Source organism: Parasteatoda tepidariorum, chromosome 7 (assembly GCF_982258835.1).
Source record: "Parasteatoda tepidariorum strain Cologne lab strain chromosome 7, Ptep-v5.0, whole genome shotgun sequence".
Lineage (NCBI taxonomy): Eukaryota > Metazoa > Arthropoda > Arachnida > Araneae > Theridiidae > Parasteatoda > Parasteatoda tepidariorum.
The window spans coordinates 58,918,804-58,945,603 of NC_141761.1; the positions used below are offsets into that span (position 1 = coordinate 58,918,804).

The 26,800-nt window shown below is 30.6% G+C and overlaps 1 protein-coding gene across 7 annotated transcripts in view; it reads left to right on the forward strand.

The window, feature by feature from the left end:
• LOC107448785 (multiple PDZ domain protein) overlaps positions 1-26,800 on the forward strand; it is a 684,699-nt gene that overhangs the window by 12,671 nt on the left and 645,228 nt on the right. For all 7 annotated transcript variants that reach the window (XM_071183400.2, XM_071183406.2, XM_071183404.2 and 4 more), the window contains exon 5: positions 82-323. In XM_071183400.2, the coding sequence (XP_071039501.2) occupies positions 82-323 (242 nt within the window). The remainder of the gene's footprint in view (positions 1-81; positions 324-26,800) is intronic.

The following is a 26,800-nucleotide window of genomic DNA, read 5'->3' on the forward strand; positions in this document are numbered from 1 at the left end:
GTCTGCTTATGCAACAAACCTATAGTTGGCTTTTTATTTTAGTTTTTCTTTATGTTTTATACTCCGTATTAATATTTTTAGGTTTCATCTCATATCATTGCTCCTCCTGAATACGTTTTGTCCGCAATCACAACTGAAAGTTACGCTGAAGAATTTCAACGAACTATTGATCAGGGAGCTCAAGGTCGTGATATTCACACATTGCAATTATTTAAGCCTGAAGGAAGTAGTTTAGGTTTTAGTGTTGTCGGATTGAGGAATGAAACTAAAGGAGAATTGGGCATTTTCATTCAAGAGATACAACCGAATGGGATTGCTGGAAGGTCAGTTAGCTCAATGTTATTTCTTTGTATTCACAGGGTATCCGCGTACCTGGAAAGTCATGAAAAGCATGGAAAGTCATGAACTTCGGTATTGAACAAAATTTGTCATGAAATGTCATAATTTTGACTATTTTTAAAAAAATCATGGATTTAGGTCCCCGAAAAATTTTATTTTTAAAATGGAAGCCCCCCCCCCCAATTTCATGGTGTTCCGAATATCTGAATTTGTAACAAAATCAGATGTAATAACTTAGTCATATTTTATAAGAACATAAAAGTTTTTATCATGTTCTTTAAAAAGAAAAAAAAAACATCTTTGAAAAATGAAAGAAAAAGCATAATTTCTCGAGCGAAGTATCTCTTAAACTTCTGTGATTTCAGAATTGTTATTATTTTTTATTTTATCAATTTAAAATTCTAGCTGAAGCAGGCCAGTCATCGGCAATTTTTTTTAAATTCTGAAATGAGAACAGAAAAATCAGGAGTATTTCTTTCCTTCCTGATGAACAAGAAAAGTATCTTTAGAATATAATTCTGCAGAAAAATAAAATATTTGCTCAACTATTATTTTTTCAGCTATTTTATTGCTTCAACTCTTTCTTTACTCTGTTTTTTAAATTTAAAATCAATAAATATAAAGTTGCAGAGTATAACAGTTTTGGTTATACCTATCATTTTAATTAATGTTATTATGATGCTTTTTAAATTTATTATTCTGTTTTTGTCAGAGAAAATAGTAACTTCGTTAAGTCATGAAAAGTTCTTGAAATTAGTCATGGAAAGTCATGAATTTGAAAATCTAAAATGTAGCTGTATTCAGCTGTAGTTAGATGTTTTGTTGAAATATATTGTTCTTATTAGTGAAATATATTGTTGGCTTTCTATTCTATTTTTTCTTTACATCAGCTTACTTTGAAAGTTTCTTGGTTATTAGATTGGCCTTTCTATTGAAGAGTAAAAATTTAGCTGTAAAATTTTTATTATGTAGGAAAAATAATTTAATGTAACTCAGTTTTTGTTTCTGGTGAACGCTAGTGCTATACACTGGAAAAATTTGCATTTTTATGTGCATAAAAATTATAGTAAATTTTGTACTTCTATGCACAGTCAAACTCTTTTATAACAAGTAGAGAACGAGATATTGGGATTGTGAAACCAGAGTCTGCCAAAATTATGTATAGAAATTTTTTAAAACTCCTTACTTTATTATTTTTTGTTTACTTGGATTCAAATGCTTGAATTTTGGCTTCTGTTCAATGTACAACAATTTTAACAAGAAATCCATTTTCGTTAACACCTATTAACTCCAAAAAAGGCAAGCAATTTCTTGACAAACTTAGTTTCTTATACATTATTGACATATTTGAAGAGCAATATTAAAATTTTAATCAGAAAAAAAAGAGGATCTGAAACCATAATCATATGTCGTTATCTGAAAGATTCCATTTAACAAAGCAATCAAAAATAAGCAATCTAGTAAACAATTTTTGATTTAGTGAAATAAATTTAGCATTGTTCATCTTGAACTTTTGATTGTTGCGTTAATCCTTTTTTATTTACCCCTTCTATTTGAGAGAATATATGCATTCAAATTTTGGGAAGTTTCAAACTTTTTTTTTGATCCCGTCAACTTCGAATTATCCTGGTTTGATTGTTGTAATCTTAATTTGATAGGTTAAAGCCTAGTTAACCTTTATAGGTTAACTAGGCTTTAGGATATGATAAACCTTTATCTAAAGAGTAATACTTGCAATTTTTTTTGTTTTGTTTCACTTTGGACATTTAAATTTCCTAAAACAATTGTTTAGTAATTAGGTTTTATTTAGAATTATATGAAAATTAAGGAATAAAGAAAATTTTCAACTTTAAAAAAATTCAATCATTAAACTACATTAATAGGCTTTTTTCAATAATAGTGGTGCCATACTAACGTTATTTGTGTCATAAATATAAATCTCTTTACAGGGCAGAACATTAATAGCTCTAGATATAATTCGGAAATAAAATGTAACCTTTATTTTTCTATTTTTATTTAACATTACTTTAATTAGTATTTAATGCTATGCTTTATGAAGGAGTATATAAATACTAATATGACACACATATATATACTTCTACAATTTGTAAGAGTTTACTGTTTATTACAAACTAAAAAATATATTTTTAGAATGTAGTGACAAGAAATGTCATATCATAGCAAAATGGTGAATGATCACGGATTTTTATTATTTAAAATTGCTATATATTTTTAAAAAAAGGCTTTTAAAGAATGAATTAACTTGATTTGTCACAATTTTTATTAAGTAAAGGTAAACTAATAATTTCTTATAAAATGTTAGCATGTAATAATTAAATTAGTATAATTTTAACTCAAATTTGTTATTCTCAAAAAGGTTCTTTAGAAACCGGAAATTTTTCACAATGTTTGGGTTTGTTACATTGGTTGGAGTATTAAGCCATTGACTAAAATATAAAAACATTGGAGATTAGTAAATTTTCTGTTTAAAATTATTTCTCAGGTAAAAGTTCAAATAGGAATGAGTTGGCAAGGATTTTGGAAATTTTAAATCTTTCAAACGTATGTCATTTTAAATAAATGAGTTAAAAAAAAAGAATCTTCATGGAAACTTGTTAAAAAAATTCTGCTGTTTATGATTATTTTAGTTATATAAGGGGCGATAAGTATTTATATATTTCAAGTGAACAAAGTAACTGGCTTTAATAAATTATCAAACAAAAGGGCACATTTTACATGGTTGAGAAAGAATGACTATAGCACAAAAACATTTATGATTGCAGACACTTTAAACTTCTAAAGCTTCTGCATATTTTAAATTACATTGAAAGCGTATTTTAATTTAAAGAAGCTGCATTTTTATTTAGTTAAGGTTTTATGACATACTTCTCATTGCTTTCATGATGTTATTATCAATTTTCATTATGTTCACAAATAGTTTTAAAATAGTTGTGAAACCTTTTAAGCTCTTTTGTTAATTTGGTGCTAAAGCAAAGATTACTTTTAATTTGTAATGCAACAAACATTACTGATGTTAACAAATAGGTTGTGTTTCCATTTTTTATTAAGTTGTGCAATTTCTCACTTGTAATTTTGGTTGTGAAAATAATGAAAACCCATAAAAAGTAAATCTATTTAATATGTGTCTAGTTCAAAAGACAACACAATGTTTAGGTCATGCATAACCAATCTCACAGCAGCTGCTTATGCGCAATATAGTGTGTTAGTGCGAAGAAAAGTGCATAGTAACTAAGATTCATGTTCATTAAATACTGGTGATTTGCATAACTGTCTCTCCAACGAACTTGCAACGGCTTGAAAAAGCAGGGAAACAAAACTGGCTGGATGAAGAAAAAACCACATTTGACGCAATTATTGTGTAACTAATTTTTGGGTGGTGACTAGATTTGGAATCTTAAATATATGTCGGTAACTTTAGACCATGATATTATTATTCTTATACATTTGTACTAATATTTTACTTATAGTTTTTTAGTTACATAATATTTTTGATCTTTCAAATTGATCTATAGTTAATAAGTCATTAGGTTAAAAAACAATTCAAGTTCAAGCTATTCTAATTTCTTCGACAGTAAAGGTAAAAATTAATCTTTCTTTAGAATAGTGCAAAGATATAATTTTTTTCATTTTCTTTACACAATGTAATTTTTATTACCATTATTTATAAGTTAAGTAGTAATTTAATTAGAAAAATACTTTCATATCTACAAGCTTGTTCTTCTTTGGCACTGCAGCTAAAAACAGGCTATAGCAGTCTCAGTCAGCTGCTGCTATTGTTGCTTAACTGGCACCTCAGGAGTTACAATTTCTAACAACTATCACACTAAGATCTTTTTCAACAGTGTTAAACCACAAAATAGGTGGCTACCCTCTTGGGGAATCTTCTTTTTTGTTTTCTGGTCTTCTTTACTCTACAAGTGTCAAGCCATCTCATATAATAAACTTTTATGATGCAAGGATTTTTGAATTTGTGTTATTCCACTCCTTCATGATCCGGCACCAACTTGATCAAATTCATGAGTCTATGAACCCTGGCAAAATGCAGTTGCTAGGGTAAGTCTTTAAGTTTTAGATTCATACAAGTGAGAATGTGATTGGGAGAAGCTGGATTGATTGATCAAGCCCTTGATGCATGTAGGAAAGACATGAATTTTAATTTGTTGTAAAGTTCATGATTGTCAAGTGTTTTTGTTCTCAGCACCATATTTTTTTCTTAAAATGTTCTCTAATACCAGCTGTTTATCTTCTGCTGTAAAAGGTTGTTTGTTTAAAATGGACCTAATTTCACATAAATCTCAATATTGAATAGCAATGGGTTTAAAATAGAAATTAGTATTATTAAGACACTTATGGATAGTGGACACGTATGCCACCCAAAATGCTTTAGTGTGTCACTCATGACATGCATGTCATAGGTTTGTGTAAGACTAAAAATATGATCCAGAGTGTATTTATCTGCACATAATCCACATTGATGGTCACCAACTATATTTTTTTTACATAAGGACCAGATGTGTTGTATAGTAATTTGAAAAAAAACTTCATAGCAAATGGATAGTAAACTTAATCCCCTATAGTTTTTACAAATCAAAGAATCTCCTTCCGAGTAGATTAGATATATAATGTTTTTGGTATTTTCTTGGTAGCCTAAACATTCTGAATAATTCTATGGAAAAATTCTAGTATTTTTTATAAGTTTCTTCTAAAAGCTTTGTAGTTTTTAAGCTTCCTGACAGCAGGCAGTGCTTGCAGATTTGGTAGAACTAATTCCCGGGATTCAGTCAAGATTTCTTCCTATTGTAATGCCAAAATAACAAGCGTTTTCACTATGCTTTAAGGATTGCTCAAAATGCTGAACCATTCTTTCTGAAATGTGAGCTTTCACTAAGGATATTACTTGCTTTACTTCTGCAAAAGTTGATTTTAGATTTTCTTCGATGATAAACGACTCTTGAAATAACGCATGGCACTCATTCATCCTCTTCAGATGTTTAACATCATTAAATCTACACTGCTGAAAACAATTAAAGAATATTGTACGTCTTGTATAAAATAAAGGTAAAAGCAAATTTTTTGTATACATAAACTGGAAGAGGAGAGTCACAAATGAAAATTTAATTTTTAAACTTAGCAGTATGCAAATTTTGAGTTTGATGTCGAAGATGACATTTTAGCAGCAGCGAATTTGATTTGGCTTTCAACTTACTGCAAGACAAAGCGGAAAAGAATGATTGATATTCAGTAAGCGTGTTGTTTCAATGAATGCGATGTCTCAGCCAAGTTGCCCCGCAGGGAGTGGGTGCATGTAAACTGGAGGAGAAATGAGTATTCTTTTCTCTGACGAGTCCCGTTGAGATCTTGAGACCTATTGTAGTCCCTTACGCTGCAGCAATTGGAGCTGACTTCATGTCAATTGACGACAATTGCACGTTGCATCGTGCTAACTTGGTGAATGATTTTCTTTTGCAGGAAAGATTTATACGAATTGATTCGCTAGTTTGTTCTCTGCACATGAAGAACCTAATCGAGTACGTTTGGGACATTCTAGGAAGACAAATTGCTATATGCCTACCACCCCACATACTCTCCATGAACTGGAAAGAGCTCTGGACAGAGTAACCCAGTCTTTCATTAATAACCTCATTGACTTGATGATTCAAAAGTGTTCAACGTTGCTGGCCATCTGGGGGAAATCATACCCTCTTACTAAAAACGATTTTCTTTAGGAAACACCTTTTTTTAACATTTGTTTTTCTCATATGCATAATTAGTATTTTCTTCCTTTTGTATCAAAATGCTCATAAAAAGCATTTTTTCCCCTGCCAAACTAATGTCATTTTTATCTCACGTAACCTCCTACGTCTGTCAATTATGTATCAGTTATCCAAACAATTCTCCATGTGCAAGATTAACCCACTATCTCAATATCTTATAACTGTTTCGAGCAGTGTATTTTTCTCAATCTCTTTTCTTGGCCCTTTGATTTTCTTTTTACTGTGCTTCATGGTTTTCTCCTGCTATATTGCTAGTAAAATGTTGTAATGTTCTTCTGGAAACATGTGTTTGTTCATTTGAAAGCTTACATTCTACATCAAACCAATTTTTACTCTTCCCTCTAGCTTTAAAGCCCAGAACTAAACTGGAAGTATCAGAGGTTGCTGTTTTTAACCTAAGCCTTAAGTTTTCAAGGCTCAGTGTATCTATGGCTACTTTTGAATTATTCTTTTCCAAAGTTCATAAGCTTTAGCTGTTTCACCCTCTTAAAGTTTATTGCAGTTAAACCATTATTGTTTAAGTTGTTTTTTCGTACCATTGGATATTTTGTCTCTAATTCTAGCTCGAACTAAATTGGGATCAAAATCCATAAAAGCCATTGTGATCAGAGTCCATCGCAGCCCTCATAAATGTCCTAACATTAATCAGGTTTGCAAAATGTCTATCATCAATAAGGACTTGATCAATCCGATTAAAATTGTTTCCATGTGAATTTGTAAATATTTTTATGCTCAAAGCAAGTACTACCTGTGGACTGTAATTAGGATTTTATTATGATTGGTGTTACAAGCACGCTATCGCTATAAGATCAACAACTAATTTTCAACTGATTAGGGTTACAACAAACGGTGGCGAGGATGCCAAGACAAAGATGCCAAGTTGGCGCTTTATTTCTGAGATATATTGAACACTACCAATCACTATAGCGTCTACGTATCTACGTGTGCTATAGCGAACTCAATGAGTCTCATTCCATTGAGGTTAGATTTGCAGTATGCATAATGTAAAATTCCTTACCTACTTGAGCATTCATATTTCATAGTAGAAGGATAACATTAAGTGGGCGGTTCTTAAAACAGTCTGGGAGCTCCTCATAAAATATTTCTTCTTCTTTACCTTCCTTGTCCACAGTAGGGGCATGTGCATTAATTATGCTATAGTTGAAAAATCTATCCTTAATACGTAACTTGCATAGCTTTAAAATCCATGATTAGGTGTTTTACCCTTATTTATTAAGAAACCAGTTCCCTATGTGCTTCTTGTCATGACAGTTGTAAAAGCATGATATTTTGTCAACTGTACTCTGCCTAGTACACCTCAACTCCTGGATTGCTGCAATATCTACCTTGTACTTATTAGGTGGTGGCATAAGTTTCTGCAGTGTTTTAGCTCCATTGAGGGAACTCAGGTATTATGGGCCAAAAATGAAATCCTTGGACCTTTTCCGATTTATTTCCTAGTAAAGACTTCAAAACATGGGATTTTTAGCCTCACGCCTAACCCAGAAACTGGAAGACCTGGATGTTCCACTTTGTTTGGTGTCGCCTGGGTCAGTAGCTAAGCTACCGCCAGCATAGCTCTCGTGATCAACGACATGTTGCATCACGATAATGTGGGAACACCATCGCTGTGGATATTACGTTATTTATTTATAATTACAAGGATAAAGAGTTGTAAATACCAAAACTAAAATAAAGTGTAATATTTTCGTTTAAAAAAAATCTCCGGCCAGATTATGATTTCAATTCAATTAAAATTATTTTATAAATATATTTTGAAAGATTAATAAGTTCGTAATGAACATTCAGTTTGCAATAAAAATTTTTTTATTATGGGTAGATGTGTATGTTTTGAGTTGTGTTAAATAGTAATAAAATTATCGAAAGAATGCTGATTATCTAATGAAAATGATTATGGTTTAAAATGTAAGCTTAAAAGTGGTTCACCTAGAAAAACTATGAAAAAGTAAGCAGCATAATAAAACGTTGATATTAACATTGTACGTCAGGAAAACTGCAGCTCAAATTGCTTTGATTTATGTGATGTTGAAGTATAGACGAATGTCCATGACAAAGCTATTAAGTAGCTTAACAAATCTATAATGCTTATTTAAAAAAAAATTAGATGGCTAGATTACAGCTTGCCTTATACTACTTGAAATGGACTTTCGAGAATTGTATAAAAGCTTGTAAAAAAAAGTTCGAGTTCAAAAGAAATTGTAATTTTTTTTTAAAATTCAAATATACTGGATATTAAATTATGAACGTGTAAAGATTTTAGTCTTTCATTTTGAGAACTTATATACATATTATAAAATAGTCACAATGTTAAAAGCATGGGCAGTTATATAAATAAATGTGTTACTGTTATTGTTAAAAAATGTCTCGTTGGTTAAGCTTTAAATCGAAGCAAAATAATCACTTATGTGCTATTTCGAAGGTTTTAATTTCGTTTTTAGCTTAAATTTATTCAAAAACAACAAAATATTTTTTAATGTAGATGTTATTTTTAATTAAAATAGTATTCCGTTCGAAAAATTGTATTTCATGCAAAGTCATCATGACATAAAACAGATAAATACTGTATTAATGTTGCAGAAATGTAATAGAAGATGCTGGATCTTTAATATTTATCGACTTGCTAATGTGGACGCCTATTTATTCAATCGATAGATGCATTATGGTTGTTTTGTTTGTATGATGTGTCAGGTGCTGTCGATTTACGATCCAGCAAGCCTCTCCTTTAATGAGATTTTCCAGTAAGATTATCAATAGCCAATCGATTGCTACTGAATATCAGGAATGAGAGATATTTTCTTTGATGAACGAGCGCTGTTACAAATGACTCACATATACGCAGTGTCATCTATCTATGTATTTTTTATAAATGTTCCTTTTTCTTGATTTATGAATGTTTTTGAATTTTAGATTTATTTTGTTGGGGATTTATTTATTACGCTTTTATCACTTTTTTAAAAATTTTATTATGGCCGAAAAACTAATTTTAAAAAGGATGATATTGGGAAATTTCAAAGTTTATATAATATATATATATATATATATATATATATATATATATATATATATATAAAACAATTCATATAAATGAATTGTATATAGCTATATTTATGCTCTATTAATATTTTTCTCATTGTCTTCACTTTCTATTTTCACGCCTGCCATTATTTTCCGACTTTTGGGATGCGTACCTTAAAATTGGAAAAACGATAAATTCTTCGTAAACCAGAACCAAGTTTCGAAAACATTTTTCTTGAAAATGTATTGATTTGTTGTTTGTATTAGCTTCAATTTATGGACCGTGAAATAAAAGCAAAGAAAAGAAAAAAATTTCGATGGATTAATTCTTGCTTCTTCCAAAGCAAACTTTGTTGCATTCTCTCATCTTTTTATACCTCGCCCCCCTGATAATACCTCGAGTAAACATCCTGATAACTTTCCTTCCAGGCATCATTTTAATGAATTAAATTGAATCACGCCCGTAACTTAAAGGAAAGGAACTGTTTTCTTTTAAAACTAGCTGAAACGTTATTAATCTTTATTAAGGTGTTGACCGAAGAGTGTATTAAGTTCAATACTGAATATTTGAAGTTTGTTCTTGGTAATTAATAAGAGATGCTTTTAGTGGTTGAAATCTTGTTTTCTTATATCGATAGAGGTTTATGTGATGTATAATAAATGATTTATAGTGTAATTGATCATTTTACTTGTCTGTGGTCAAAGTTCTTTTAACAGCACCGATTTCACACCGTATATAATTGGTTATTCATGACTGCATATTTATCGAAGTAATTCATTAATATGTAATTATCATGCCATTCAAAATGGATAAAGTTAATTTTAACTTTTTGTTTGATAAACTAATTATTTGAAATTAAATTGCATTCTTTACTTTGATGTCCAAATTTTGAGAGCTGAGGTTCTAAGTGACATTTTAGTAAATTCAAGTGGTTCAGTTTTAAAGTTTATACATTCACAATAGGAAATAAAGATTATATCTTGCTTTCATTTCTTGTCAACAAGCTTCCAATCGGATTCACTGAATCACATTTCGATTTTCGGATAAATATTTTTCAGTGGTAGTATTTTAATGTATGATTCATGATACAGTAAACTCGATTTATTGGACTTACTTCTACTTCGAAGTAATTCGCAAAGTTTCACTTTGTTACAGTTATGCCGTGTTGAGTTTTTTTTTTAAAGTTTGGAAAAATTAACTAAAAATTTGTAAATCTTAGTTTATAGTTCTCTACCGTTTCTTAAAATATTTTATCGAATCTGGAACAGTTGGCAATAGCCAGATAATACTCTACAATAACGAGACTTTCTGCGGCTACTCGTCAATTGCTTGTCATTAAATGCCCCTACAAGTACTCAGACTAAGTACCTTCATCCAATGAGGTATGTAACATTTGAAGACTTAGCAAAATATTGTTAAATAAGGCTAAAATAAGAATTACTTCCGAAAAGTCTCTCTTTTCCCCCAATTATTTATTTAGAACCTTTTTTCTTTTAGACTTTCAGTTGCGAGCAATGGCAGCGAGCATATACAGAAAAGCAGGATTTTCACGAAACAGACTAAATAATCGATCTCTACAAAAAATTTTAATGATTAAATTTATTCATTAATTTCTGGCACTCTGGAGAGTTAAATTATTTCTCATTGCACTATAATTTTATCGAGTGATTTCAAACTCAGCCCCGATTCAATGTTTTTAGAGCTTAAAACACTTTTTATCTCAGGGATCTGAAGCGTTGTTTGTACTAACTTTAATTTATAACCCTTAAAAGATTACAAGAACCTATGGATTAATTCTCGCTTCTTCTAAACTTTGTCAGTCACGCTTTCTTTCAACCTTTTTTCTGTTTGCTTTTCTCTCCTAGGTTAATACCTTGAGTAAACATCGCGGTAACTTTCCTTCGAGACTATATTTTAATGAATTAAATTGAATTCTGCTGCGACTTTAACGCAAGGAATTATTTTCTATTAAAGCCAGTTAAGGGACGTTATTAATCTTTATAAAGGTGTTGACGGTGGAGTGCTTTTAGCTCAAGACGGGATGTTTGAAGCTTGTTCATGGATATAAATGAGAAATTATTTGAGTTGCTGAAATCTTGTTTTCTTGCACCGATAGAAAATTATTTGATGTGTGATAAACTATCTGCTTTGGTAGAATATCTAGTCCATCCTCTTAAAGCTTTCAGTTTTTTTTTTAATAAAAAGATTGGCATTAGAGCTATTTTTATTTATGGTATTTGTCATGATACTGAACGGTTATCTTTAGTTACATTTATTGATGCCATGAATCCAATTTTTTATAATTTCTAAGTAGTGCTGGCATTTGTCAATGCTTCTTAACATACATTCCACAGGACAAAGTTTACGTTTCTGATATAGATAGCTTTTGATATATAATCATAGGTTAGCGCTTCATTATCATAAGCCTTAACATTGATGGTTTTGTTTTCCCACCTTGTTCCATAAATGCAGATTAATTTTCCCTTAAAAAGCGAGTTTGTTAACTGGTTTATTGTACCGATACTTAACTCAAGAGCGATTTTGTCCTCTGACTGTAAGGTGGATTCAAAATTAAAAGAAAATTGAGGGCTTTTTTGTAGCTTTAATGTTGTAAAATTAAAAATACTCAATAAATTCAATAATACTTATTTCACGTCTTAATTAAAGGTAAAGGTAAAATTACCTTACCTGTATTTTCTTTTGACACTTCTTCAAGTTTCTATTTCTCGGGGAGAAGACGAACCTCTTGATCTTTCGCTTTAAAAAAATCGCTACTCTTGAAAAAAAGATGTCATTATTAAAAATAAACAAAGTCTGTCATTGAAGGAATTAACTCCTTTTCATTTTTTGAAAAGTATTTATTATTCTAACGAAAACGTAACAGATAAGATTAAACGAAAACATTAATATTTTGAAAATGAACAGAACATATTAGCCTCTTCACTCCCAGACGATCATTTAACTTCTGATTACAAAACTGCTGTCACGCCACAGTTACAGTTAAATTTTTAAAGTTAGACAGTTCCTTGCAGTTTCTCGACAAATGTGTTTTTGCAAGAATCTGTATCGCCTAAGAAATAATGCTTGATCTAACGACTATTTTTCGTTATTTTTTGGGAGACCTTTTTCGTGTATAAATATATCCATAATCCCATTTATTTCTGCGACATTTTTAAATCGGTCAATGGGGTGCTGTACAGTTGTGAGTTCATTAGGGAGAATTGAGCAATGCTGCTGAAGGTTGCAGAGACTTCGTGTGTAAGATTCACCTTCACTTTTTTCTTCTTTTTGGTTACATCAAATTAAATGCGAAATACCATTTTTTTTTAATATCCCCATTATGAGAATATTCATCGATGTGTAAGTCTGAGAGCTGCAACGCAGCACTTAGAACAATACTTCCGAAAGCAACAGTAAAATAATAACTCTTAATTTTAGTGAATCTTTCTGCTTTTATTTTTGAAAAAAAAAAAGTTTAGTGAAACATTTATCTTTTTGCTTCTTTTTTACTGCTATTTTTGCGCGAAACATTGTATTTTCTAACACTTTATAATGAATTAGTATAATGATTTTGTTTTGCTTTTATTTAGGTGTTTTTCTTTATTTTCTTTTTTGATGATAGCTAAGTTTTAAATAGCATCTTTTGTGTGCGTTCTAAACTACTTAAATCTTTTTCTTTTATTCTTCTACCGTCTCTTTTTTTAAAATATATATTTTGCGTTTTAAGGATCATTAGTGTTTTACGATCTTTCCGATGTATGTTTTTTAACTTTTCATAATACATGTAATTTAGATATTTTTACCGTGTTCACTGTTTCATTTATTTTATTCCTAAGAGATCGTAGATCTTTTGCCGAATTTATTTATCTTTTTTTAGTGTGGGGTGAATTTTTTCTTCCTCCAGACTAATGTTCATATATCGTGTCATGAAATATTTTTCGTCTTGGTCGCCCGTTGCGTGGGTAATGAACTCGAGGAGTGGAAGCAGCTAGCACATGTTACGTAACTTACCTGTAGACTGCTGATATTGATTCTCCTTTTCTTTTGTTTCAAAAACTGAATTATGCTTTTAGAAATCCCTTTATAATTCAACTTTTTAAAAAGACAAATATTTTGAGTAACCAATTGAACGTTTTTCCTAAATATTATACGCATAATTATAGTATGGCAGTTTTTAATCTGTTACATTTTGTCATATTTTCAACTTACCCAATATCAATATCACTTTTTGCCATATTTTAATTATTTTCTTCCATTTTTCAAATCTTTTTTTTTGCTGTATTTTTCATTGTTTTTAATTTTTGTATTCTTTTCTTCCACTTCTATTTTGTCACTCTTTGGCATTTTCTGGTATTATTTTTTTTAAATATGTTTTTCTTAAGCCTTAGTTGCTGAAGAGTTCTCACAACAATTTATAAAGTTTTATATATTGAATCTATATTATATACTTGCTCACAGAAAATAGTTTTGCTTTCTATAACAACTATCTATATAATTAAGTGGTCGGGAAGTTTCGAAACTTTCTGAGAATGTTGGAATTCCATTGCTATGGAAATGAAAGAACGATTTTCTGCTTCTAAGAATCAAGTTGAAATTTTTTCCACTAGTAGTTTCATTACTTCATAATTATTATTATTATTTTTTTAATCGTTCTACTGGTTTTTATCCGTTTACCCGGAAGTACACATTGCAAAAAAGTTATGTAGTTCAAATGTTGATATGGAATTTTTAAACTGCGTTCTGTATTTAATCCTGATTGTTTAAACAGTTTTTTTTTTTTTTTTTTTTTTTTTTTTTTTTTTTTTTTTTTTTTTTGTATTTTAAATGCTTAAGCAAGTTGATAAAATATACGGCTTAATGCCATTCAGATAGTTATTTTAGACAATAAGCTTTACATTTCATTCCTAATCCTTAAAAAAAAATTTAATTACGGTTTCAATAAACAATCTTTTTTTAACGATATTTCGAATATTTTATCCTTAATGTAAAGGTATTTACTTCTGAGTTTGATTATTATTTTAAATCAAAGTTTAGAATTTAAGACTGAGCTTATTAACCATTTTACAATTAATAAATAGTAAGTATGTTGAATTTACTTTTATTATTTGCTTTGTGCAAAACTGTCCAGGCAAAAGTGAAAATTGATAGAAAATTGTAAAAAATTAACAGGAAATTAGTTTTCTTATTAAATTAATCTCTTTGGCTAAAAAGTTGAGCGAGTTTTTATAGCAGCTAATAATTATATAGAAATTTAGAAAGCAAAATGGCAAACGATGTTACAATTGTAAGCTAGCAAATTCGTTATGACAATAAAACTTTAATTGTAAATATTTTGTATATAATTGTATATTAATTTTAAATAATTTGTATATTTATTCAAGTAATTCGTTTTTATTTTGCCCTCTGTACATTCAAAAATATTGAAATTAATTTAATGATTTTTTGTTTATTTAATACAAATTAGAATTTTTAAATTTTTATTTTTATAAATCTTTAAAACTCCTGTTTCCAAGTAATTTTTCGATGAAAGAAAATGTTGCGTTCACATTTTTGAAGAAATTCGTTGAAATTATCTTTTATCTACATTTACGAACCACTGTTGTAGAATAATTTGCTGTTTCAAAAAGTATCCAGCCAGAATATTTAAACATGAGAACAGGGACATATTTTTTTGAAACAAACGATTTTAAAATAATTTTTTCAATTTCGATTTTAAACCTATGTTTTTTAATTAATTCACTTTTCGAGTAGAAAATTATTTTACAGCAAGAAGAAAGTTACAGCTAGTAGATTAAACATATGAATATAGAATTTTATATTTTTGAAAACAACAGCTGCAATTTTTTTCCAGTCCATCTTATAATATTTCCTCTTTTGCTCTGAGTTAATTTTAAATCTATTACGTTTATTGAGAAATTTCGCCAGCATTCACCATTCTCTTTAGAGTACTTTCCACCAAAGTAAATATTTTATAAAGTTTTGAGATTAACACACTAGATCGTCATGTGGGTACTTTCAAGCTTTCCTAACAGCCATTAATTAAAAGATTTAATAATTTATTCCGTCAGTTTCTGCTGCATTCCTTGACACTAGCGTGAACTTGAAGCAGAGATAGTGATTGAGAGAGCAATCACTGTTAATGAAACAAAGGATTTACGTCAAACATCTAGCGTTAACCACACACACAGTTTGTGAACAGTAAAGCATTATTAAGCAATTGATTACTATGTTTCAGCGATACTTTCCTAGTTGTCGTTGTCTTTTTATGTGACTTATGCTTTATCAACTACTCATACCACCTAGTTATGCATTATATTATAGAAAATCTTGATAAATTTAAAAGAATTAAAGGAAATTAATTTAGAATGCAATATAATTGTCTTAAAGAATTTTACCTTCTTCGAGTAAATATGGATACTTTGATTTTCAAGGTGCTAAGAGTCATCTTCCCACTTATAACTGATTGTTTTTTTTATCAGATTTAGTTTATTGCACCGATTTATTAGTTTACCTAGGTCAGTCTTCCCCAAATTGGTGTTCCGTGGAACCTTAGGGGATCTTGAGGTAAGGGGTCCTGTAAGTTGTCTTTTTTGTTTTTGACCTGATAATGATTTTTAAAACCTTCAATTACATTTAGATCTAGTCAATAATTCATTATTTAATGAATATTTCGGTTGCCTTTCTGAAATTATTTAAAGTTAAATGTTAATAAAAAAATGACAAGTTTCTTAAAGAAATATATATTCTTCCTGATAAGAATATATTGAATAAATTATGAACAGGGCAATGGATATGTTATTTCTCATCTCTGGTTTCAAATCAAAATTTCTAACTTCAGGAATAAAGAAATAAGTTTTTCTAATAATTAATGTTAACGTTAAAGCACTTTTTAGTTTTCATTTCCAAAAAAAAAGAAGAAAGAAAAAGCCTTTTTTTAATATTTATTTTTAGTTTATGTCTATACACTAAAAAACAAATTAAGAACAAGACTGGATAAAACTCCAGGACTGCAAATTCAACTGTCTGACATAAAACTTAATTTATGATTATTAATGATAAAGTAATATTTAATTCCTCTTATTTTATCTTAATCGTTAAGCAGCCGACCCAATTTTTCTGTTTACGGCTACCAATATTCAACTCCGTACCATTTTAATTTTGAACTCAACCCAGTAGACAAGGGAACTATTGAATTAAGCATTTGGAAAAATTTAGCCTTCCTACAGAACTTTTTGATGGAACAAACCCCCATATGCGTTTCACAGAGGAAATGCAAGGGGATTCTAATCCATGATCTGTCTGCGTCTACCATTGATAAGGATATTTTACGTAAGCATTGTAGTCGATGCAATTCGGAAGCAGAGACTGTATCCAGCCGCCGTTAGGATTCGAACCTGGGTAAACTCATCGGGAGGCGAGTGCTCTATCCTCTCAGCCACCGCGGCTCTCATTCTTCTTCTTTTTTTCAAATTTTATAACAGACTTTGAACAGCCGACCCAATTCTTAGTTTGCGACTACCAATGTTTGACTCCATTGTCTTGTAATTTTGAACTCAACACCGAAGACAAGGGATCGAGTATAGGGAGAAATTTGCTTTCAAGGACTACTTATTGATGGAACTAACCCGCATTTACGTTACATGGGGACAAAAACAACGAAAACCTCCCACAGTTAGCCGAACAGTCAGGGGACTCACATCCATTATCCATCTACCGCTGAAGATATTTTACGCCAGCACTGTGTTCGGTGCAAGCCGGGTGCACAATTCGTGTCGACCAGCTGGAATTTGAACCCGATTCCCCTCGCTGGGAGGCGAGCGTTTTATCCCCTGCGCCACCATGTCTTAAATTCTTTTTATTAAATATTTTCAAAATAAAGCTGTCGTTCATTGGTTAGTATTTTTAAAGTTTTGCTTTACATATTTTATCTACGAAATCAGGGTTCCGCCGAAAGAGGGTCGTCGCTCATTTAGAGTTCCATAATTTTGAACCGATGACTTATATTTCATAAAATCGTGTTTTGCGTTTGACATCATATAATAGCTGTTTCTAACTCTTGTGCCATTAAACGTATTTTCTGAAATTGTACGATTCTCATTTACCTTTTTCTTTAATTGGTTAATGCAGAACAGCATTGGGTCATATTTATCTCGTTCGGCTCATTTACTTGCAGCGAGGAAACTTTGTTGCAATAAGTTCGATCTTTTGCCTGTCGGAGAACGAATACTCACTCGAACCTTATTTCTCGCTTAACTGTGAGAGTACCTTGCTTCTAATGAACATTAGTTATTACCTCTTAACGTTGTTTTACATTAATTTTATTGCTCTCCGTAATCATCCACTGCGTGTTTTGAAAGAAAAATTGTATTTTAAGTGTAATTTATCGCCCTAAGAAGATTAAACGGATTCAGTGTGATTTATTTGTTGTTAATTATCACTGTCGTATTTTTGCTGTTAATGCGAGTTGTATTGAGTTTAACCTTTGTATCGTAACAGTGTGCATAATTGTAAAGATAATTTATGTATAAAGATTTTCTACCCTCAAACATTAGGAGACAAAAAATATTTCTCTAGAAATCGCTTAACGAATACATGATTATGAGATTCTTATGAAACGTGTTCTGAAAATGGTTGGCAGCGCTTTTTTAACGTATATATATTTTTTGCGATGGTAGTTCTTTAATAGCCAATGATTTTATTTATAGCAACAATACTTTGTTTATTGTAAAAGTTCGGGCTTTGTTCAGCCCATGTAGCAGAAGTGTGGGTTATACAGGGTGGTTCAAAACTGTTTGTCAAAAATGTAAAGGCAGGTAGAGGTGACCTAAATGAGCAGATTTCGTATGGAAAAGTTGATACGGAACTTCAGCGTTTAAGAACTATGCTTAGAATAAGTGTGTTGGAGTGGTTTGTTACTCCTCTGAATACGTTAAATTAACAGAATTAAGTTTCGGTCGTGTGTTGGCATCAGATATTTTATTTTCAGATAACGTAAGTGACGTCATCCGTGCTTATCATTATGGAATCTGTATATAAGGCATGCATTGTTGTAAGCATGTGTCTTGTCTCTTCACGATGTAACTTCACTATGTCGTATACTTACTTTTTTCAGTTGTATGCTGTATTGAGATGGTACTGTATGTGATAAAGAAATGTTTAAATCTTCAAGTTTCTTCATATGAGTTAACATTTTCACTCACTACTGTGCTTGCTTTGATAACGCATCAACAAAGTGTATATATTCCAAGTTAGTGGAAAGACAAATTTGTCTCAAAACAGTGAATTATAAACCGTTTACTATTAGTTTGCTATCAAATTACCATCAATTTCAGTTTACAATAGTTGCTCGAAAGAGCGATTACCAACAGCCAGACAAGATTCACAGCGGCGGCACTCTTTAGTTGGCATATATTTGAGCAAAGGTCAGGCATGTCAGGTACATATCTAGCAGTCGGGATGTTGCAATGCTTTTTCATTTGATCCCATCTCTTTTGGAATATCCAAGCACGTTAAATCTGGAGAACGCGACGACTGGCCCATGCGAAGCTCCATGTATGAAATTCTTGTCGGGAAATTCCGTATTAGTGTAACGATGCATGTTACGATGGAGCAGAAGCTCGTGCAAAAAAAGATTCAAGCAAGAAGAGCTTTTATACGCCGAACTCTATAGAATCCCTACCGGCTCAAAACTGCATTTTTTACGACAAAATCCTTTATGAAAGATGCTTATTTAGGTTCCCTCAACCTGCCATAGCACTTTTCACATATATATCAATGTATAATATAGTAGGGGAGAGTGGGGTCAATTGTAACAGGGTACGATTGTAACAGAGCAAAAATTTCGAGTGTCGGGTCCTAGATTTTGTTTCTAGGTCGTATTTAATAAATCTACATGTACGCCCCAGCTGGCAACCATTTTCATGTACTTTTGAAAGAGTTACATCACAAAAGTTATTTTCACGCTACGCAAGTACTTTTTTTGGTATTAGAATATTATATTGTAACAAAGTAATTTTCTTTAAACAAATAAAAATTATTAACCAAATATGTAAGTGGACATCTTAATTAACATTTCAAAAAAAAAAAAGATTAGTTTTGTTAATTAACTAGCATTGTTTTTAACAAATGAAGCTGAAATGGCGTCTTGGGGACGACTGTAACAATAAGTAAAGGGACAATTGTAACAACTAAAAATAAATAATCTTAAGTTAACAAACCATTACTTAACTCTTTAAGAACCACCAATAGCTTCCTATATCATTTATATAATGTTGCATGTGCATTACTTTATTTGTCACCTTTCACAGCATAAATTAAAATTTTTAACCCCTTAAAGTTAAAGGTTTAACCCTCTAGGTCTCTGCTCATTATTATTTTTACTCCTAAAATATCACTATTTTGATCAATAAAAAAATATATCACAACTATGATAATGTGTATAATTAACTATGTTTCAGTTGAATTTATGAACTGTTACAATTGACCCCGTAAGTGGGGACAATTGTAACAAGTGCACGACTGTCAAAAATTGTTAATAACTAATATAATAACATTTAAAATAAGGTATTTATTATTTTTTCTAGTAGAGGATAGTCTGCTTTACTCGTCTGTCAATTAATACTAATAATATATTGGATTTTTTGTTAGTTAAAAATAGTTAAGTAAAAAATGTTACAATTGACCCCACTCTCCCCTATATATTTGAAAATAACAGTAATCTGGGGTTATGAAATGCAAAATGCTTAGGCGCCAGGATCAATTTTGTTAGTCGCCTCCATGTGTTGAAACGGGAAGTAGCATAACTGCTAATTGCTTTTTTGAAGAGTTCGTGGGTTCGATTCCAGCCGCCGAAGACTCCCCGTGTAGTAAATGGTGACTGATGCACGTTAAATCTGTCGAGTCGCAAAGTCCTCCATGTTCCCATTACAAATCAATACCTCTGAGGGTACTGATCCAGGTTTTTCTTTGTCTTCTGGATTGGTTCAAAATTACTAGGCTACGGAGTTGAACATTTGTAGTCGTAAACCCAAATTTGGATCGGCAGTTCAACGGATATAAAAGTTTTAGGTGCTAGCGGTAATTTTTTAGGTGCCAGGGTGACCTGGCGTCCCAAATTTGTTGACTCTGATAGTTATATACATAAGAAAACAAACAAACAATATTTCCTAAACTTATAAAATAATATTAAATAAAAAAGAAGAGTAAATAAGCAATACGAACGAATTATAAAATTTGGAGCCCCTATCACTTGTGGACAAAATCTGATTTAAATGTGTTTAGCTTAAGATTGCAAGTCATAATTGTAGAATTGTAGGTAAAGCTTTTATATGAAACTGATATTTTTAGTTTGATTTGAATTTTAATTTGATTTGATTTGAAAGCAATGGAATCGGTATTAAAAATTTTGGACTCAGGACTTTTCAGAGAGTCAGACTACGACTTGTGCACGAATAAAATTTTCACCGAATCTGGAAGAAGTATTAATATTATAATTGCTAATTTCAAACTTTGAACATATTTTCTCTTTTGTGTTTGATTAAAATAAAGGGTATTTCATTTTAAACTAATTGGGTTGTTCGGAAAGTAATTTCGTTTCTTCCTTATGAAAATGAACGACGATTTTCTCACAGTGAATAAATATTTTATTGAATTATATATTGTCCGTTTACAATTTTTATGATATTAGCATGATTCCTCGCTCTTAAAACATTAATGTTCTTAACTGGCAAAAATTGATCCAGGTGTTTTCTGAACTCATTTGAAGTGAAGGTATTAACTCCCAAAAGATTTTACAGAAATTTTAAACAACCCATTCTTGTCTCCAGTGATGATGCGCTTAAAAAATGGATATTTTTCTTGACTTTTGAGAAGCAAATTACAGGCGTCAGAGCGATGGCACAAATTTCTTTACGTAAAAGAACACGAGGAACACCCATATGTCGATCTTTTAGAATAAGCATGGGCATTTTAAATGATCATGAACGGTCCGCAAATTTATTCCCTCAGCTATCTCACGAGTTTGATGGTTTGCATCAATTAATGTCTTTATTGTGTCTTCATCAGCCTTATTTGGCGTGTAGCATCTTAATCGAAATTTCGCCGGATCGAAATTTTACAAACCAGTTTTGGCACTATTGTACTGCCTATACATCTTCTCCATACATATCGGATAATTTTTTTCTTGCTTGAACAGCGTTTTTACATTTTCTATTCTAAAAAAGTAAAATATGTTAAAAATGCTGCTTTTCATTTTCTTTATTTGAAAGGGCACCTACCAAAAACGACTGCTTAGAATCAATCGAACTTTTTCATGAGTAAACTTTCCTATATCAGCTTTCAAAATTTATAATAAATTATACGACTTAAATGTGAAGTTGGCTGCGAAAAAATACAATTCTATTGGGAAAAACATGGATCTAATTGGGAATAAACAGAATTGCTTTCCAAACAACTCTATACTATTCATAACTTAAGTTTTGTAATTGGCTACTTTAAAAAAATGTAATGTTTTTTTGGAATAATATTTTTGTTTACATGATTATTATTTTGTCTAAATAATTTCCATAAGATAAAAGGCTTCTTTCCTTTTAACCTATAGGACGTAGTTTTTAACAGACTGGAGTTGAGCTACTTTTTCAACTATGACTCCTTATTCCTGTTTGAAAAAAAATTTGGACCTATACCACTTTTAAATTATTATATTATTTACAAAACGAATAATTTTTTTTTGAGGTATCCGTTAAGAATTGATCAAAACTTATGTTTAGTTGCTCAAGTAATTCCTCCACTACAAAAACTTAATTTCTTAGGGCTTCATAGTTTTGAAACAAACTATCCGACATAGTTCGTCCCCTTCAATTTTGTGCTGAAATGAACAGTGGAAGAAATGATCCGTAGCTTTAGAAACTTCACCTATCCCTTCATATTGGTTTTTTTTTTTTCAATATTATTTTTCATTTTTCCTTTGAATGAAATCTGGAGAAAAACGCTGGATAAAAGAAAAAAAAAAGGGATTTTTCATTCATACCAGATCAGCGATCTTTTGTGCTCAGCGGTGCGATAAAAGATAATGCAGAATTGCTTAGCCGAGCACAAATTTTGCTGCTCCTGGCTAATTCGGTATCTCTACACCCGTCAGGCAATAGCTTTTCCATCAAAACCTCTCAAAATCAGACACAGCAGTCGTGATTTTTCTCTTGAAAAATACGCCTTTAACCTCTTTATTTTCAATTCACATTTCCTCTTTTAGATCCCGCCGCCTTTCTGAAAATCCTGTTTTATGATAGAAGGCAACCACAAAATTAGTTTTCAATTGCTTTTTTTTTTCGAAATATAAATATATTTTCTTGTATTGTTTATTTCAGTGGTTTGGCTATTTCAGTGTGTAAAGCTGATTTAAATTCCTTTAGGGGAAATTTTTTTTCTCGTCTGGTGTTAAAGATTTCGTATTTGTTAGTAATTTTCCAAATACATTTTTCTCACGGTAAGATTTGGTTTCTATTTTTTTAAAGGTAAACTCAATATAGGTACTATTTCTAAAATTCAAAGTACTTTCTGTTTCTTTAGTTTTTATGTTTTAGAAGTGCCATTACTATCCTTTTCTTGGTTACTGAAGGGATTTTTATTCAATATTTTAACAGCTGATATTTTTCTTTGTTGGTTTTCTGGTGAAAAATTGAACTTTAAATATTGTTAATCACAGATATTAGTATGTTTTGCAGCATTTTCTCTCCGTTCAATTTCACAAAAATTTTATGTTTCAAAATTGTGATAGATATTTTGAAAGAAAGTGATCAAAAGTATCAGAAATTGTATTTATTTTAATGCAAAATAATTTTGAGCTAGAGTTGGATGAAATTTTAGTCGCTTATCCTTTTTCAATAAAAAAAAAAATAAAATAAAAATAGTTGGCGTATTTGTTGGATGATAAGTATCTTTGCAGACTTATTATAGGATAAATTTCTCATTTAATAATTTTGTAACTTTCTTTTATTTTAAAGCATTAATTAACTGAAATTATATATTCTTCATTAAAACTAATATGTTTAAAACTGCTGCCCTTTCAAAATTTACTACGCGTTTTACTTCAACCGCGAGAATAAACTTAGGTTTAGAATAAAGAATGCGATTTTAGAAATTTGAATATTTTGAAAGAAAGTGATCAAAATTATCAGAAATTTTATTTATTTTAATGCAAAATAATTTTGAACTAGAGTTTGGATGAAATTTTAGTCGCTTATCCTTTTTCAATAAAAAAATAAATAAATTTAAAAGTAGTTGGCGTATTTGTTGGTTCATAAGCATCTTAGCAGACTTGGTATAGGATAAATTTCTCATTTAATAATTTTGTAACTTTCTTTTATTTTAAAGCATTAATTAACTGAAATTATTTATTCTTCATTAAAACTAATATGTTTGAAACTGCTGCCCTTTCAAAATTTACTACGCGTTTTACGTCAACCGCGAGAATAAACTTAGGTTTAGAATAAAGAATGCGATTTTAGAAAACTTCGATCACGGTCTTCTCAATTTTGAAATGTATAATTTTCCTGTAAAATTGCGAAAGTAGAAATGCAGTTATCATAGGAAGTTTTAGTTACTTTCAATGACTGTGACCGAAAAAAGAGTTTTACATGCTATATGCTTCAAAAAATCAACAATAAACAAAAATATCTATGAAAATGAATTTCAACACTACGAATTAAACTAGTATAAGAAAAGTTTGAGCCAAAAATATGATCTACCGCAAAAAACCCTCACGATTTTTTTCAAGCTTAGTCTAATTAAACAATTGAACTAGTTAGCGCATAAATTAACCTCTGTTATGACAATTAACTAATGAAATATATCTTTAATATTTCATGTATCTTATTCAGTATTCAAGTCAGAAAAATCAATTTTATTCTTTCTGGTATATATTTTATTCTTAACCACTTGCACTGATAAGTACTGATTCACTGATGCGTTTAACAAAACAGTCGACTGCAATTCACTGAGAGATAGTTGTTCAGAGTCTTTTTCAGGCAGGCAGAAAAGAGACTCGACCTAATCAGTATTAACCTTCTGAGAATTATATGTCTGTTAATCTTTAAGTAACTAAATAGTATTTTTGAATACTTTTTGTTTAATTTAATTCTTTGAAATGTGTCCTTTTGAACCTAGTTACCAAATTCTAAGACTGTAAGTATTTATAAATTTTTTTTTATGGCTTATATTGTGAAAACCACTTTTAATACAATTTAAAAATTTTAAATTTGATAAGTAGGCTCAATGGATGGTTATCCGTATTAAGCTAAGTACAGGTGGCTTGGCCGGGATAGCCTGGTTGGTAGAGCACTGTGCCATGTCCAAGACCTCGTCGGTTCGATCCCCTTTGGTCGAAGACTCCTAGTGTAGTAAATTGTGACTGATGCGCGCTAAATTTGTCGAGTCACAAAGTCCTCCATGTTCCCATAATAAATCCTATATCTGGGGTACTGATCCAGGAGTTTCCTTGTCTTCTGGATTGGTTCAAAATTACAAGGCTGCGGAGTTGAACATTAGTTGTCGTAAACCCAAAATTGGGTCCACTGTTCAACGACGGTTATAAAATAAAAATAAAAAGTACAGGTGGCGCTAGCGGATGAATTCTTTATAAAACTTCCAGGATACTACTTTCGAATTACATTTGCGTCAGTTTGTAAAACATACCATTTTATGTAGTTATTGTATTTATACTGTTCATAATACGACTTGCATTATTATACGTTCATTATACGACTTGCATTCAAGACATGGTAACCTTTACCTGTTGTTTATGTAGTTACATTTTCCTCAAATCGATTTATGACTCACAATATTTTGGAATTTATAAAATACAGAAAATTCTTCTGAATGGCAAAAAACTCTCGATTATAAATCTTCCAAGAATATCAAGCCTGTCCACGCATCGTCTCTTAAACATAAGTGGCGAGAACCATATTATGACCATTATGAACCACAAACGCCTTTTAAATTTTTGTGATAATCGCTTGCCGACGTATACACAGCACGTACGTATACAGCACGTACAGGCGATTTTGCAAGAAAAAGCATCTTGAAGCGCATGCCATGTCTTTCCGATTTAAGTGGTTAGGTAGGGCATTTGTTACCATTTTTATGCTTTTATTCGCTTTCTTATGAAATGGCTTATGTGCAAACTTGTCACTTTTAGTTAAAGTGCGTGATGCCAGAGAACAATCGAAGATCTTTATAAAATTTATTCTTGTAGAAACCTTAATTTACTACAAAACATTTTTATGACGCTCGTCTAATATATCAAAAGCAAATTAAAAAAGATATACTTTTAAAAACAAATTTTGGTGGAAATCCTTTTAGCTACGTTAATTTGCTATCTCATGCAAAACAGTTTGTTTTCCATTTCATTGCTTATCTTGAGATATTAATCTTATTCAGAATTTGCATGAATTAAACGAATTCTATCTAGGAAAAAGAATATTTTAGTCGCTTTAGAGTGTATTGTTTTTGCATAGAATATTTTTCTGCTATTGTTTAAGAGTCAAAGCTGCCTGTAAATAAAAGATGACAAGTTAAAACAATTAGATAATTAATAAGTAATTATTGGATACAAATATAATTACATGTTTTAAAAATAATAAATATTTTTATTAAATGTCCTAACTATCGGAACCCCTATGACCCTGTGGTTCAGTGGGCGTGCTATGAGAGGGGGTGAGCCATTTCCAAGCGCTGTGAAGAGGTGGTGAGGAACTGATGTTGTAAACAAGGGAATCAGCATTCATATGAATGCAAACGTGTGGAAATGTTTTTTTTTAACCCAGATTTGCCCATCTCGGTCACTGTAAGTTTTTTTTTTCTGTTTTTGTTTATATTTGTTTTTATTCTTTTTCGGCTACTGTTTTTTTTTTTTTTAAATTTTATTTCTCACTTTTAATTTTCTATTTTTCGTTGGCAACTTTACGTTTTATTTTTTAAATCACATTGGTTTCTTTTCTTTCACTTTTGGAATGTCTTGAAAATGCCTGCCTATTTTTGAAACGCTTGAAACATATCGCGTTTTTTCCTTTCTAATATATTTTTAAAGCAAATTAAGTTTTTAATCGGGTAATATCTGACGACTTCAGTTTCTTTGGATTATTTATTTAATTCATTACTTGTTCATCCTTTATTTCTCTCTCTCTCTCTCTTTTTTTTGTAACGAAGAATCGTCTGCTAATTTCGAATTAAACAACTTTTAATTTCTTATATGTGCTTAATTTTCGATTCTTACTTTAATGCCCTGATAATTCGCACTAAGTAGCGTTTTAAGAACGAATGAACCTTTTTTTTTCCCGATAGAAATACGTGGAATCCATTTTTATTGTATTTATTTAATCGATTTCCTTTAAATGTTTCGAGTTGAAAACATTTGAAAGATTTTGAACATTTGCCTGTGTTGTATCTTTTTATAGAAAAAAGTTTATAAGATTTCCCTATTTATTGATCTATTCAAAATTTTTTGCAGTTTTGTGCTTGTTATTATTGAGGATTATCTAGTTTTTTTTTGTTTCTTTTGTCTTTGAGGAATTGAATTTGACGTTTTATTTGAGAAATTCTATTTATCTCCATTTAGATGACAAACATTTTTATT